The 14,698-nt window shown below is 38.8% G+C and overlaps 1 protein-coding gene across 1 annotated transcript; it reads right to left on the reverse strand.

Moving 5' to 3' along the window:
- Positions 1-557: 557 nt before the first annotated feature.
- Positions 558-14,579, reverse strand: LOC134637922 (secretagogin-like). Its single transcript, XM_063488487.1, has 11 exons — positions 14,415-14,579; positions 13,923-13,993; positions 10,553-10,645; positions 6,940-7,029; positions 5,171-5,227; positions 4,748-4,825; positions 4,124-4,179; positions 3,878-3,923; positions 3,686-3,745; positions 1,945-2,013; positions 558-1,133 (listed from the first exon to the last, which is right to left on the reverse strand). Exons 1-11 carry the CDS (start codon positions 14,482-14,484, stop codon positions 1,005-1,007), a joined length of 819 nt encoding a protein of 272 aa, XP_063344557.1. The 5' UTR covers positions 14,485-14,579; the 3' UTR covers positions 558-1,004.
- Between the last annotated feature and the right edge of the window lie 119 nt (positions 14,580-14,698).

The raw sequence follows: 14,698 nt of genomic DNA on the forward strand, positions 1-14,698 counted from the left end.
CATGTCTTGGTCTTCCTTTTTGACAGATGTGTAATATTAGAGAAAAGGTGCTGGTAGTTCATTGCCCAGACCGCTCCGTATTTATAAAACAAAGTTTTTGTTAATTAAAAAAAAAAATCTATAGACAGCAAAAACAGGAACATTTAATTGTTTTTTGCTTGTTCACTTTGAGATCTTTATCAGCAGGAAAAGTAGTTAAACGTATGAAAACACAGTTAAAAGTCACAAAATCAACGCCCTCCTTCACTTTTACCAAAGCATTTCAGCTGGTCAGGTTGGAGTCTTTGCCAGGCCGATTCTGGCCCTGGGCCTTATATTTGACACACCTTCTGTAGCCCCTTATTTGCTTCTGCACACTCCAAACATTATAATTCTTTCCTTGTGTTTGGCCAGCCATCATCAACAATGTGATAAAACTGATAAAAGAAACTGAAAAGGCGTCTCATCTACAAAGACTGTGCAGCTACTGCTTTCATGTTATTATTTTCTACAGGAAACACCAGCACCGGCTTTACATTTTAAAGATTTTACATGACACGAGAAATCAATATGCCATTGTTTATTTCCTCTGCAGACCATTACAGTAAAAATACTCTCAACATCCTGTGAGTAAGCCTTCTCTGTAAGCAGAGAAACATGCAAGTGCATAAGGTACTCCAAGAAAACATTACATCAGAATAAAAAGGATTTATTTTCACATGAAACAGCACACTGATATACCACAAATCGTATGGCACTGAAGTTCATTTCAACATAACATTCAAACCTCATTGTTTTCATGCACAAATAACCTGTAATTTCAGATCAGAGGTCATTTTATTTCGCCACAGAGCATCTTATTATGGCTAGCATATCAGGATCCAATACACCATGAATACTGACCTTTAATAACTTAGCAACTTGACTTAGAGCATAACACAGCATTCCACTAGCTATCCTTTATTATCGATTAAACAGCACACGTAGCGTCATTGTTTCATAATCCAGTAGTACAGTACAGATCTCTAATGTTTCAGCTTGACTCCCAGACACAGAGCTAACTCGTTCCTTTGGATTTTTCCATCCTTGTTGACATCACAGTGACGCAGCAGAACGGCTCGCAGCTTGTCCAGCTCAGGACCCGTGATATTAGGCTGGAGAGAAGAGAGGGGGAAAAGAACAAATTCATCTCTAACTAATATGGTGATTTTCCTTTCTTTGTATTCAGTTTCTGCAATATTAAAGCCATATAGGCATTTGTTTATATTATAGATTAATATCTGTGTAACTTAAGAAAAACACCCTTAAAAAGGGTAGAAAACAGCAGTTTTGTTTTTGTTTACAGCAACGTGTCATCAGTGTGTTTGCATGAGCATGATCAGTTTTTGTAAGCTACAGTTACATAGGTGATACAACAGGGAGAGCAATGACTTATGATTAATCTTGTTTACATATGATGATGAATGATTTCGCCACCAGCAATTACTGAGCAGATGCACTCTCTGGCCACTTTGTTAGGCACACCTGTTTCATTTGCTTTAATTTGCACAGGCTGGCCAAAATGAAACAGGTTTTAAAACACTGCCTCGTCTGGTGACTTGAAAACATGGAGCCATCAGGCAGATGGTTCACACTGTTGGTGGTGGTGTAATAGTGTAATTTTCTTGGCACATTTTGGGCCCCTTAGTACCAACTGAGCATCACTGCTCAATTGGCCCATCCTTTTATATCATCTCAAACTGCTTTCTTGAACATGAAAATGAGTTCACTGCTCTCAAATGCCCTCCACAGTCACCAGATCTTGATCCAATAGACCACCGCTGAGATGTGGAAGAACAGAGGGGGATATACGTAGTCTTAAGTAGGACGATGTTTTGTAAGCTAATGTCAGCATTTTCAGGTAAGCACTACTCTGACTGGCACAAACATTACAAACATTAAGTGGACCAAAGAACAGACTCTTACCCTGACCAGCCCCATCATATCCTTGACAAAGCCATCAACCTCAGGACCCTCAAGTGCTCCTGTCTTACTCTGAACAAGAAAAAGAAAAGAAGTTGTAGGAAAGTAGAGAGGCAAAAACAAAGGCGCTTATTATCCTTTGTAACTTACTTCCCACTCACATTAGTCAGGCAGTCAGCTTTTTCCTTTTTTCTTTCTTTCTTTTGTTTGCTAGTTAGTGGTGAGGTTTGTCCCACAATTATTATGTACAAAGAAAAAGGAAACTCATCAGAGGATGAATGAAATTAATTGCAGGCGATGGTGAAATGACTCATAGAAAAAAGTTTGAAAATCAGATCTTAGGGAATCACGTCACTGTCTTTTATTCTGTGCTAAAAACTAGTCATATAAATACTTAAATGTTTATAGAATAGAACTGGGTTTTACCATGAGACCAGCTCTTAGCTCTTTAACCTTCTGCCTATGTTAAAATATTAGCTAACTAACTTGTTCCCATCTTTCTACTCTATTATATGTTAAGTACTTAAACTACTTTATTCTTTAATATCCTGAAAACTGCAGAACAATTGTCAGTAAGCTGATTTGATCATGTATCCAAGTACAGAAAAAAAAGGGTTCATTCAGATCATTACCTCAGGTATAACTTGACAAGTGCATGCAGATTACCTTAGGGAATATGTGGGCTTGTTGGAGGGTTCTCAGGCTTCAGTAGGTGTTTGATTAATCAGAATGACAGCGTTAACTCATCATCCCAGAGTGTGAGTTTGACTACATAATGGATAATTTACTTCATCATCTAGATTACAGATGTACCGAGCCCACCGCAGCACAGTATGCAAATCTGTGAGTGTTATTAATTGGCACAGGAAGACAATAGTGCTGATGATATCTGCCTTAGGGTCAGTCCTACCGATAAGAGATTCAATAACAAGTTGAAAAGAGACGGCTGAATCCACGTTTTATGTTACAATCTGATCGACATACTACATGGAAACTGGCAACTGCAAGCGCAGAAAATAATAGCCATTATACAGCCGTCCACTGCCGGCAGCTTTATCACCACAGGGTGCTTTGCCCATGATTTCTGCTGAAATTATTATTATTTTTTTGTACTTGCTACAGCAAAAAATATCTGCTGTGTTTTAACAAAGAAAATCTGAATCCAAACATCCAATATTATTTGACCCCTAGGTTTGCATTTGGCAAGTCAAACAGTGTTTGTCTACATAGATGCAGATTTTATTTTAATATTCAGTCAGTTTAACACTGAGCCAGACAGCAGCCTTTCTCCCTTTAGTCTCTCGCTTGTTGAACAAGCAACCAAAGAAATATTTGTTAGAAATGGACAGTTAATAAACCTGTTCTGTAAGCTGCACATCGTGTGGCATGTAAAAATACCTGCAGAGTAATACCTAATTTGGTTTACTCCTACTAAATATTTTTTCCTCATCTCCTGTATTTTGCGCCTCCTTGCTTATGTCTTCCACTGAGATCAGTCATGTGATTCATCACAACTATATGCTACGACTTGCCGTAACAATTAACAGTACACTGAGAAGTTGGAATACAGTGCAGATGCAACATTTTAGAGGTGCAACAAATGTAGTGATCATGTGTCACTTGTTCCACACAATGTCTTACAACAATATTCCCATATTTTCTTTCAGAATGTGCTGATGAACAACGTGGAAAACATGTCTGGAAATGATTGTCTTTCATCCACTCACTGTATTATTGTACTTACAACATCGTAGTGGTTAAAGATCTTCTCAAAGTCTCTCTTTCTCTCGTCTTTACTGCAGGCCTTGGATGAACAAGGGACGAGACGGGTGGAGGGAAAAAAGTTAAACAAGAATTTTGATTTAATCATAGATTTTAATCTGTTGTTGATCTAGTTACAAAACTTATGAAAGAACAGCATAAAGAAGAAACTTACATCCATTCGGAACTGGAGAAGGAAATTTTCTTCTAAAGCTAAGATCCTTATGGGAAAAACATGGAAAATACAGGGAAATAGTTTGTATCACCAGCTTTGAAATAATCTTATGAATAGTTTCATTCATTCTTACAGAATAACTAAACAAACGGACATTCTGTGTATCCAGTAAGAGACAGTGGAATTCATTCTGAGACATGTAATGTCTTGAGCTGTTATTACTGAGCAAGAATCTTTGAGCCGTACCTCGCCAGATCGTTCAGATCCAAACGTCCGTCCTTGTTTTTGTCAAAGATTTTCATCTGCAAGATAACAGGATGTGTTAAGAAGCATGAAAAACGTAACCCTCAGTGAACGTCTGTCTTATTTCTTTGTTTGCTGTCTTTTTCTGCCTTTTTTCTTAAAACCACCTGCGACTCTAGAGCCACTCATCAATCTGTCTGACTCTGTGGGAGAATCAATCTCTTGTAAAATGAAAAGTATAAAGGAGAAGGAATAGGCTGTCTGACACTTGAAGCTGGTAGAAAAGTAACTCTGGAAGAAGAATTTGTATTTGATATTGCTCGATTTTGATCCTTTTGTCATTTGATAGCCGCAAAAGCAAAGAAAATACCAACAAAATAACATCACAAGAATCGCAAAAATCTCTAATAAAAAAAATAAAAACAAGTAGTGTTTTGGGGACAACCAATACAAGTCAACATACAGGAAACTCACAACTCTTTTACCAGCTTTACAGAGGAAATGCAACAGGCCATCCGGCTAACAGTTAAGTAAGAAGGGGCTGATGAGTCCAGCTTCACACTGAATCAACAGCATAAACTGTCAGCAAGGACTAATCGCACTTAATTCAAGAGTTGGATTTACTACCATTGCATCAGTGTAGTCCTCCAGCTTGTCCGGTGTCACTTCCTTGTGGTGCAGCTCGAACAAGTCTTTCAGGAAAGCCTATCGGTTTATCAAATATTCAAACAGCAAAACAGTCAGTTCTAGAAGTTCTAGTTTACAAATTCTGCAAAAAAACAAACAAAACAAAAACAAAAATAGCACTTTATTTTAGCACACTGTGAAAAAAAGTAAAGACATTCATTGATTCATTGATATGCATTTAAAGCACCGTATATCTCCAAATCAAGCACAGCCATTATTAGATCGCACCAAAAACAACAAATCTCTATTCTGAAGAAAAAGATTGCATCTTGGTATGTGGAAGAACAGGAAACGGTCATTCTATGCCAGTGAGGAAAAGACACATTAAATGCTTCTGCTTCACAAGGAGTTTATTTTTGTTACCTTCAGCTCCTGAGCCGATATGTAGCCACTGCAGTCAACATCATACTTCCTCCATATCTAAATAGGCAAATCAGCAAAGGATTATATGTGATGTCCCATGGTTATTGAGACTGTCTGAATACTGTAAAATCACGGAAACTCATATCATTGTGTTTTTACAGGATATTAACTAAAGAGAATTGCAGTTTGCTGGTGAAATTCCCTGGAATTGCAGTGCAGATTTATTTTAGGTAGATTACTATAGATTTATTGCCAAAAGTACTCACTTGTCTGCCTTCACATGCAAACAAATTTGTGTGACATCTCATTCTTTATCCATAGGATTTAATATGTCAAACCACCCTTTTCAGCTATAGCAGCTTCAAATCTTCTAGGACGGCTTTCCCACAAGGTGAATTAGTGAAGATTCTTCCAGAAACACACATGTGAGTTCAGACGCTGATGTTGGACCAGACCGCTCTAATTCATCCCAAATCGGTTGAGGTCAGGACTCTGTGCAGGCCAGTGAAGTTCTCCCACACCAAACGTGCTCATTCCTTGTCTTTCTGGACCTTACTTTGTGCGCTGGTGCGCAGTCATGTTGGAACAGGAAGGGGTCATCCCCAAACTGTTCCCACAAAGTTGGGAGCATGACATTTTCCAAAATGTCTTGGTATGCTGAAGCACTGAGTGTTCTGGAACTAAGAGACCGAGTCCAACTCCCCAAAAAACAACCCCACACCATAATCCCCCCTCCACTAAACTTTATACTTGGCACAGTCCAGCAGACAAGTACTGTTCTCTTGGCAACCATCAAAACCTGGAATCCGCCATCGGATTGCCAGAGGAGAAGAGGATGAGAGAACACGTCTCCACTGCAGCTGACACTTTACATGCACTTGGTGATGTAAGGCGTGGATGCAGGTGCTTGGCTATGGAAACCCATGCCATGAAGCTCTTTCTGCTCTTTGTTCTTGTACTAATCTGAAGGTCATATGAAGTTTGGAGGTCTGTAGCAACTGACTCTGCAGAAAGTTGGCGACCTCTGCAGAACATGCACCCCAGCATCCACTGAATTGCTGCACTTTGATTTTACATGGCCTACTACTCCGTGGATGAAATGCTGACGCTCCCAATCGCTTCCACCTTTTTATAATACCACTAACAGCTGACAGTGGAAAATTTAAGTGTGAGGAAATTTTACTTGTAGCACAGTTGGCATCCTATCATGGTACCATCCTGGAATTCCCTTTGTGGAAGAGCGACCCATTCTTTGTTTGTTAATTTTACCCCTGTTGAGCACAGAAGTGAAGTGGAACACCTGAACTCAGTGATTTCGATGGGTGAGCAGTTTGGGTAATATATTCAGAAAAACCTGTTGAAGGTTTGAAGAACCACAATGGGCTATCACCACACTGTAAAGCATTTCAAACAACAATCAGTAGCTGCAAGTGTTCATGCAGAAATCTCACATGCGACTTGTTGAATCTGACCTACCATGAAGATTTTTTAGTCAACTTAATTGAATAAAAGAACACCTGAGCCCATTCATACTCTTCCAACGTGCAAAAAAAGGACAATGATGTCCAGTGAAATAATGTGTCATTTGAGGATATAAAAAACAGTCCACTAATCAGATCTTTAACGGTCTCATAGCCTGGGCCATCAAGCTACCACTGGGGTTTGAGAGGTTTTAGTACTACTGGCATTACTTTTAATTGTTAAAATTGTTGATGGGTGATGGTTAGGGCATGCCATGCTCTGCTCTCGTGTGTTATTTTTGACCTTACCGTCATGAATTCAACAGTGTTGTCCAGAGGATTTTCTCTGCGGAAAACTAAAAGGAAGTTTTCATCCTCAGGCAGGATCATATGGGCCAGCTGGAAAATAAAAACAGTCACAAAAATCTGAGTAAAGACAATGATGATGCTCCGTGAAGCTTTTCATCTTAATTCTTGACTAAAGTTTCCATATTGGGAGACAACACATGGGGATAATTTAATTTAGATGTGGTCCTGCACTAGCCCAACCTGGCTCCTCTCCAGTTCATGATGCTTTACTCTTGTCTGTCCTTCTAACCAACATCAGGCCTCCATTAGCAGATAAAACCGACTTCGCTCATCATTCCTACTAAAATACGAGATAATACTGGTGCATTCAGGTCACAAATCTGGCAGAATATGCGCAATACACAAACCCTGATGAGACCTATAGTAAATAAAATTGTTCACTGCACAAAATATGTGGCTTTGAAGAGCTGGTTGCTTAAACAAGTGTTGCTTAATGTTTTTTCTTAGCTCGCTTTAATGCTGTGAAAAAAAATGTCACAGGTGCAAAACTTGATCCAGATACCAGTTTTAATCTCCAGACCTCTGTAAATTTTCCTTTTGCCAGTGAGGCATGTGGTTGCTGTTAGTAGATAATCAATTTTTCCATTCAGTATTACAAAAAAACCCCAAAAACACACAAGTGCAAGTGCGCTTACATAACAGTTGCACACCCCAAAGAATTCATGCCATGGTGTATATCTGGCACACAACAGTTTGTTTGCTAAGTGCACTTAAACAGATCACCTATTTAGAAACAGCAACTGCAGCAGAGACAGGATATTGTGGCTTTCTGGGTTTTTGACTTCCTACTAATAATGTCTGTGTGGATGTCTCAAGCGTGCAGGGTGGGGAGATGGCATCATGACCCAAAAAGTGGTCGATAAATACATATTTATCTTCAAGGGTGTAACAATTCCTGGTACAAACCCAGATAAGATGCTACATCTATAAATGATATGATTTAAATAAGTATTTCAACTTATACTACTGTGATGCAAATAAAATGCTCAACGTATGTCCTAGCACACATTTACATGTAGTGAATTTTTATGTTTTGAGACTAAACATTAGCTACACTTTGTTAAAAATGAATGTCTGAAAGTCTTTATGAATGTGTGTGTGGAGCATTGCAGCTAAAGCTCTGTCACCTTGAATCTTGCACACACATCTGGAGGACTCTTATCTATTACAGGTTTGAAGTGTTTGAACAGAGGTGTTAGTTTACTACATACTCTGTTCAGAGACTAGTCTAGTTCAGAGACTGAACTTGTCTCTGAACTAGTTCAGTTTCTGAGCTAGTACCACAGAGCATTGTACACATTATCCTGCTGGAAGCAGCCATTAGAAGATGGGCACACACTGGTGGGTGGAAAGTCTTCAGGTAGCCTGTAGTGTTCAGTTAGTGCGAACTTGTGCCAACAATGGTGTAATACCATATATGAGTCAGAATGGTTGCATGCTTTGCCATTTACCTCAAATTCTGGCCTACCATGTATATGCATATGTATATGTAGACTCATCATATCAGCCAACATCCAGTCTTTCGCCTGTGCAAACTGTAGATATAGTATTTTTGTTCTTAGCTGACAGGAGTGAAGCCTAGTATGGTCTTCTGCTGCTATTGCCTATCTACTTCAAGATTCAGCATTTGTTTGTAATGAATGATTATTTGATTTACTGTTGCCTTCTTATCAGCTCCAAGAGTTCTGGCCATTCTCCTCTGACCTCTCACGCCAGCAAAGCACCATAGTACTGGCACTCACTGAATATTTTCTCTTATTCAGAACATTCTTTGAAAACTCTAGAGAAGGCTGTGTGTGAAAATCCCAGTAGATCAGCCGTTTCTGAAATACTCGGAGCTGCCCGTCTGGCACCAAAAACCACACCATGTTCATTTAAATCACCGTTCTTCCCCAGCTCTGAAGGTCAGTTTGACCTTCAGCAGGTCATCTTGACCTTGTTGAATTAGATTGCTACCACAGGACTAGCTAATTAGATATTTGCTTGATTAAACAGGTGTACTTAATGAAGCGGCCAACTGAAACTACGATTGCCTTTCCATTTGTTTGGATAAGAGCTTGAATCACCTGCTAAATTAGCACAACAATCCTAATAGCTTATATAAAAATGATTATAGTGGCATCCACACAAACAGAGTTGGCACAAAAGGATGATTGTTACCAGACTGGAAATTTGTATAAGCAATTACTGACACAAAACCTGAGTTAAGGTTTTGAAACTGTGTCGGATGGGCAGAACATGAAGCTACAAAGAACACTCTGTCCGTGCCTCGGTCACAGTAAATCTTCAACGGGGCACTTAGGGAAGATATGTATTGATTTTTATTTTCAGCTTTATGAGTAAATGCCTAAGCTTTTGTGTCTGTGGTTGCTGCACACATGGGAATGGTCTAATGAATGGCTGAAAGTTTCTGTGTTAGAAGGAAAAATAATTCATTTCATTGCTCTGATGAAGCACTGTGGCTACTGCTTTGCTGGGAGCTGCATCAATTACCCAGAGTGGAGCTCGGGAAAGCAGAGGCATCAAAATACGTCTGTAAAATTCTGGGGAACAGCTGCTGCATGTTAACTCGTCAGTCACATTTGATTTAAGGAAATAAATGGAATAAATCAGAAAGTACTTTAAGAATTAACCCTGGTTAAAAAAAAAATGATGTAGATGTTTGAAAAATTTAAATAAATCAGTGGGCCTTTCGCAATGCCAGTATATTGTTTACACTGCATAATGTAAGCATCAAAAGAACAAAAGAGTACAGTTTATACTTTGTATATAGAGTAAACTGATATTCGTTATATGGACTGTTACTCTTTAATTTAGGTTTTTGTCCTATTCTCCTCTGGCTGTCTTTTCACTGCAAGGATAATTTTGGATGATCCCCATTAGTCCGAATAACTTCAGTTCTTCTTAGATTACCTACAGACTGAGCTACTGTCATAGATACACGAGGTAAATAAAAGAAGAAAAGGACATGCAGCTAAAGAAGTATCATACAAGGGTATAGAAATTTGGTTTGACGAATAACTTTGTGATGATTTAATTTCTTGATTTATCATTGATTTCTTTTCAAACTGTTATATAACTTATTTATCAATGCTATTTATTTTCTTGGTTAAGGATTTGATTATTCCTATGGGGGTAAAGGATAGGATAAGCCACAAGGCTTCAGCCTATTCCTTTTTCAGTTACTGTTTGATTGAGTACTTTTATGTAATATGATAATCTGTTGTTGTTGTTGTTGTTGTTGACCGAAATAAATATTTCACAAAATTTCACAAGTGATAGGAGGACTTGAATAGATAATTCAGAGACAAAGTGTATAGAAAACAGGAAGTTAGCCCAAGAAGCTAAACAAGTTTTCAGAGAGTGACTTTGTAGTGTCATGCTGGATGTTTGTGCACACCAAAGTCTAGAACTGTACAGCTTAAATTTTCACATTTTTGGTATTAAAGAAAAAAGGAGAATTAAGGTGTGTTATGAGACATTTCACTGCATGTTGTACTCTGTATGATTGTGTATGTGACCAGTAAAGCTCGTTTCTAATAACTTGCTGTACCTCCTGAATCTGTAGTTTCCCGTCAGCAGTGACATCATAGGCAGACATAAACCTTTTCTTCAAATTCTGGACATCTTCTTCAGTGACTTTGTCCTGTACAGATTAAAACAAAAACATTGATTCTCTATCCAAACTCAACCATTACAAAACCAGTACACTGTTTAACTAAAAGGTAGCTACAGTGTGGAATAAACAACGGTTCTAAATGTACACAGTAATAAAAAATAATATATAAGATAAATAAAGTTATGCTATTACATGCAGGCTGCTTACTATATATTTGAGAATCTTAAGAATCAAAGATATTGAACATAATACTTCAATGGCTGAGTCACACTTATTTTAAGCAGTGTCACCATGGATACTTATTTAATCTCTTTTTTCTCTCAAGGTCTGCTTTCTCTACCCCAGGCTAACTGATCCACAGCTTATCCCACAGCTCACTTAATTGGCCTTCCTTTTCACATTCCCATTCTCACTACTCACTACATTATCACTACAGGAGATCACCTGCCTCCATCCTCCTCTGTCACACTAACCCTCTGCATGTCCCCCTTCACAACATCTATGAACCTCCTCTGAGGTCTTCCTCTTTCCCACCTGCCTAGCAGCTCCATCTCAAACACCCTCTGTCGAATATATCAACTATCCCTCCTCTGCACATGCTAAATACAGCTCGAACTTGCTTCTCTAACTTTGTCTCCAAAATGTAGAACCTGAGCTGTCTATCTGATGTTTTCATTTCTAATCCTGTCCTGGTCTTTCCTAGTGAAAATCTCATCTTCTTCAACTCTGCCACCTCCAGCTCAGCCTCCTCTCTCTTTGTTAGTGCTAGCATCTCCCAACCATACATCACAGCAGGTTTCACTACTATCTTGTAAACCTTCCCTTGATCTCTTGCTGCTCCTTCTGTTGCAAATCATCCCTGACACTCCTCTCCACTCACTCCACCCTACCTGCACTCGTTTCTTTACTTCTCTCAAGTGTATTTAAATTTTTCTACCTTGAATACCTCAACTCCTTGCAGCTTCACTTTTCCACACCTCTCTCTCATTCGCATATTCTGTCTTACTTCAAATTCCATTCCTCTATTATCCAGGGCATACCTCCACCTCTGCAGGCCCTTTCTACATGCTCCGTATTCGAACTACAGGTCACAATGTTGTCTGGGAACATCATCGCTTTCTAAGACTACTGCTTTGTTCTCCACTGCCAGCCTGTCTATCACCATGCCAACAAAAAGGGGCTCAGAGCCGACTGATCCATCCACTGGAAACCATCCTCGGGACCTGTGCGAGCTCGTTGTAATTACTGCCAGACCAACCTGTTAACTCAAGTCAAAGAGCAGTCCTGAGAGAGCTGATAACTTTTAGGACAAAATGAGATCTTTTTCATTTCGTTTATCAGTCATTCGGTTTATATAGTACCCTAACAACAATCCAGAGGCTTGTGACTGGAGTGACTGGAGCTCATTAGGTGAGTAGGTCTTCTACTCAGTGGAAGGTTGGTGGTTCGATCCCTGGCTGGTCGCCAAAGTATTCTTGGCCAAGATACTCAACCCACAAATTACTCTTCGATGTATTCATTGGAATATCTAATTGTTAGATAGAAAGCACTTAGATAGAAAAAAGTACTAGTATGAATGGGTGTGAATGAGGCATATTGTGTAAAGTGCTTTGAGTCCTCACCTAGAATAGAACAACACTGGTCCATTGAGATTCCCAGTGGACAGACTGTGCTGGGTCTTTTTATTTTCCATTACCATTTCAATTATGTACTTTTATCTGATGGATTCTTAACTTGCTATTTGATGCACAACACTGTACTAGAGTTGCATTCAAGAATAAAGAAAACACTTTCTAACAGACAAAATTAAATAGACCAAGAAAGAAAAAGAGGTGCAGACTTAGTTTGTTGCATGCTTATCTCAGCGTCTTTCATTTCCTCTGCAGACCAGTTTCTTTCTCTGCCAGATGTCAGATAAGTGTGAATCAACTGAAGGTGATAATTTTGAGCCACTGAAGTTCTTTTAAAGTATATTTAGCAGCTCATCTTTCAGTTCTTTTTTAACCATGAACCACTCTGTAACTGTAACTATAGAAACCTGTGGATCTAAGGGGCTGAAGTCTGACTCTCTGCTTCATCCAATGCAGTGTACACAGTCTGCAGACTACAAGGTGCCAGCCCTGCTCATTGCAGAAAGAGTATTGCTCTTGAGCATTAGCCTTGTATCACTCACTCTGTTGCTAAGTAAAAATTTTAAAGCAAACAACTTAATTTGAAAAACATGTTTTTCTAGACTAGCACAATACCAACTTGAGCATTGTTTAGATTTTACTGCCACATTAGAAATGCAATGTATCACATGAAACCTGAGTATGCAACTTGTGAGAAATTCTTGTACAATATTTTGCAGCACATGCATAATTATGTGGCATGATGCACTCCAGGAAACAAAAGAACAAACAAAAGAGCACTGTGTGGCTGCTGCTACCCAATAGTTCAAAAGCAATGAATAGAAAAAAATAGAATGACTGTCAAGTGCTTTTGTAGCACAAAAACAAACACACCAAACACTATATCACCTTGGGGGGGCATTATGGATGGAAAGCAAACATCAGAAAGACAAAGGGACATGTGGTTGGTGGTCTGTTTGTCCTAGTACTACGCAATTAGTATCCAAGGGAGTTCCACAGATAAACACACATGCAAACACGAACGTGTGCTAATAGATGTGTGCTCGTCTGAGTGTCCACTAGGAAAGAGCTGGCTCCGTCTTTTTTTCAGGACAACAGTACTATAACTTTCCTCAGTAAACACGATGTGTCAATAGTGCAAACCCTTGCACAAAACACACAGAAATGGCCAGTTTCTAATCACGTCAAGTGCTTTTCCTGACAGTGCCCAGAGCTCTTTAATTGAGTTGTGCCTAACATCCTTAAGTGACCACACCCATTTTAGATAGCTCCATAGATGTTCAGCTGTCCACACGGCAGAAAATGCTGTGAATTTTGTGTCTGAATTAAAATTGGGATTAGCCAATTCACGCTTTTCTTTTCATAAACTGCCTCCAGTGAATTCATGAGACTAAAAAGTAGAAAATACCTCCTACTGTGCAGCAATTTGTAAATTTTGTGGCAACAGAAATAGAAAAGCATTAGACTAAATAATCTCTAAAATGCAGGCCTTCATGCAAATTTCTACACCACTAGTTCTACTGATACTATATAGAGATAAAATCATACTACATGCACACAGAGTGTCAGGATCAGATGTTACGATGCTATAATTTTCAGCATTGTGCTTGATCAGCTGCCCTTGACTGTATTTAACAGCTGTCATCGCAATAATTCATCCAGAGGCGACTTACCTGTGGACGCAGTCTTTTCATCATGTGACGGAAAAAGTCATCAAGCTCTTTGCCCTCAATGTAGCCATTATCTGTCCAATTATAAAAAAGAAAATCCCGATGTCATTAACAATTAAACAAAGTTGGATTTTCTTTCAAATAAATAAATAAATACCTAGTGGAGAAGTAGCTCTACCATAAACAAGTTGAGTTCATATTTTTAGGTGTCTTGTGCAACTTTGCACTACTGCTTAGTATTCAACACCCTCTTTGTTTTATCTAATCTTTTCAGATGTGATTAATACAAAGTTCCTACAGGAAATGAGCAACTCACTCATTCTCTTCTTTTTTTTTTATGTGATTATATGCAGCATACTAATATTTCAACTTCATGAGAGGTCACCTTTCTTAAATGTCTAGCAATGACAAAAAAAAATTAATTCTAGGTACTCCACTGTGTTTTATGTATCTTTATTATAAGAACAATAAGAAGACATGAGTGAATGTCCTTACCATCTGCATCAAAGTGTTGCCATATCTCCAGGAAACCAGCTGCGTCCAGGTCCTCAAAGGCAGAGTCCATGTTTATTAAAGAAAAGCAGGCTGTGAACTTTACACATACAGAAAGAACGACGTCTGAGGTGACAAACTGTTTTTACACTGTAGCCTGCTTGGTTGACATATGCTTTTTGTGACTAAGCAAAAAACCACTCCTTCTTCCTCTGTGTATGTGTGTGTAGGGGGAGAGAGAGAAACACACAGTTCACACACAGAAGGAACAGGACTACTGTATTTGC

This window comes from Pelmatolapia mariae, linkage group LG10_11 (genome assembly GCF_036321145.2).
Source record: "Pelmatolapia mariae isolate MD_Pm_ZW linkage group LG10_11, Pm_UMD_F_2, whole genome shotgun sequence".
Taxonomy (NCBI): domain Eukaryota; kingdom Metazoa; phylum Chordata; class Actinopteri; order Cichliformes; family Cichlidae; genus Pelmatolapia; species Pelmatolapia mariae.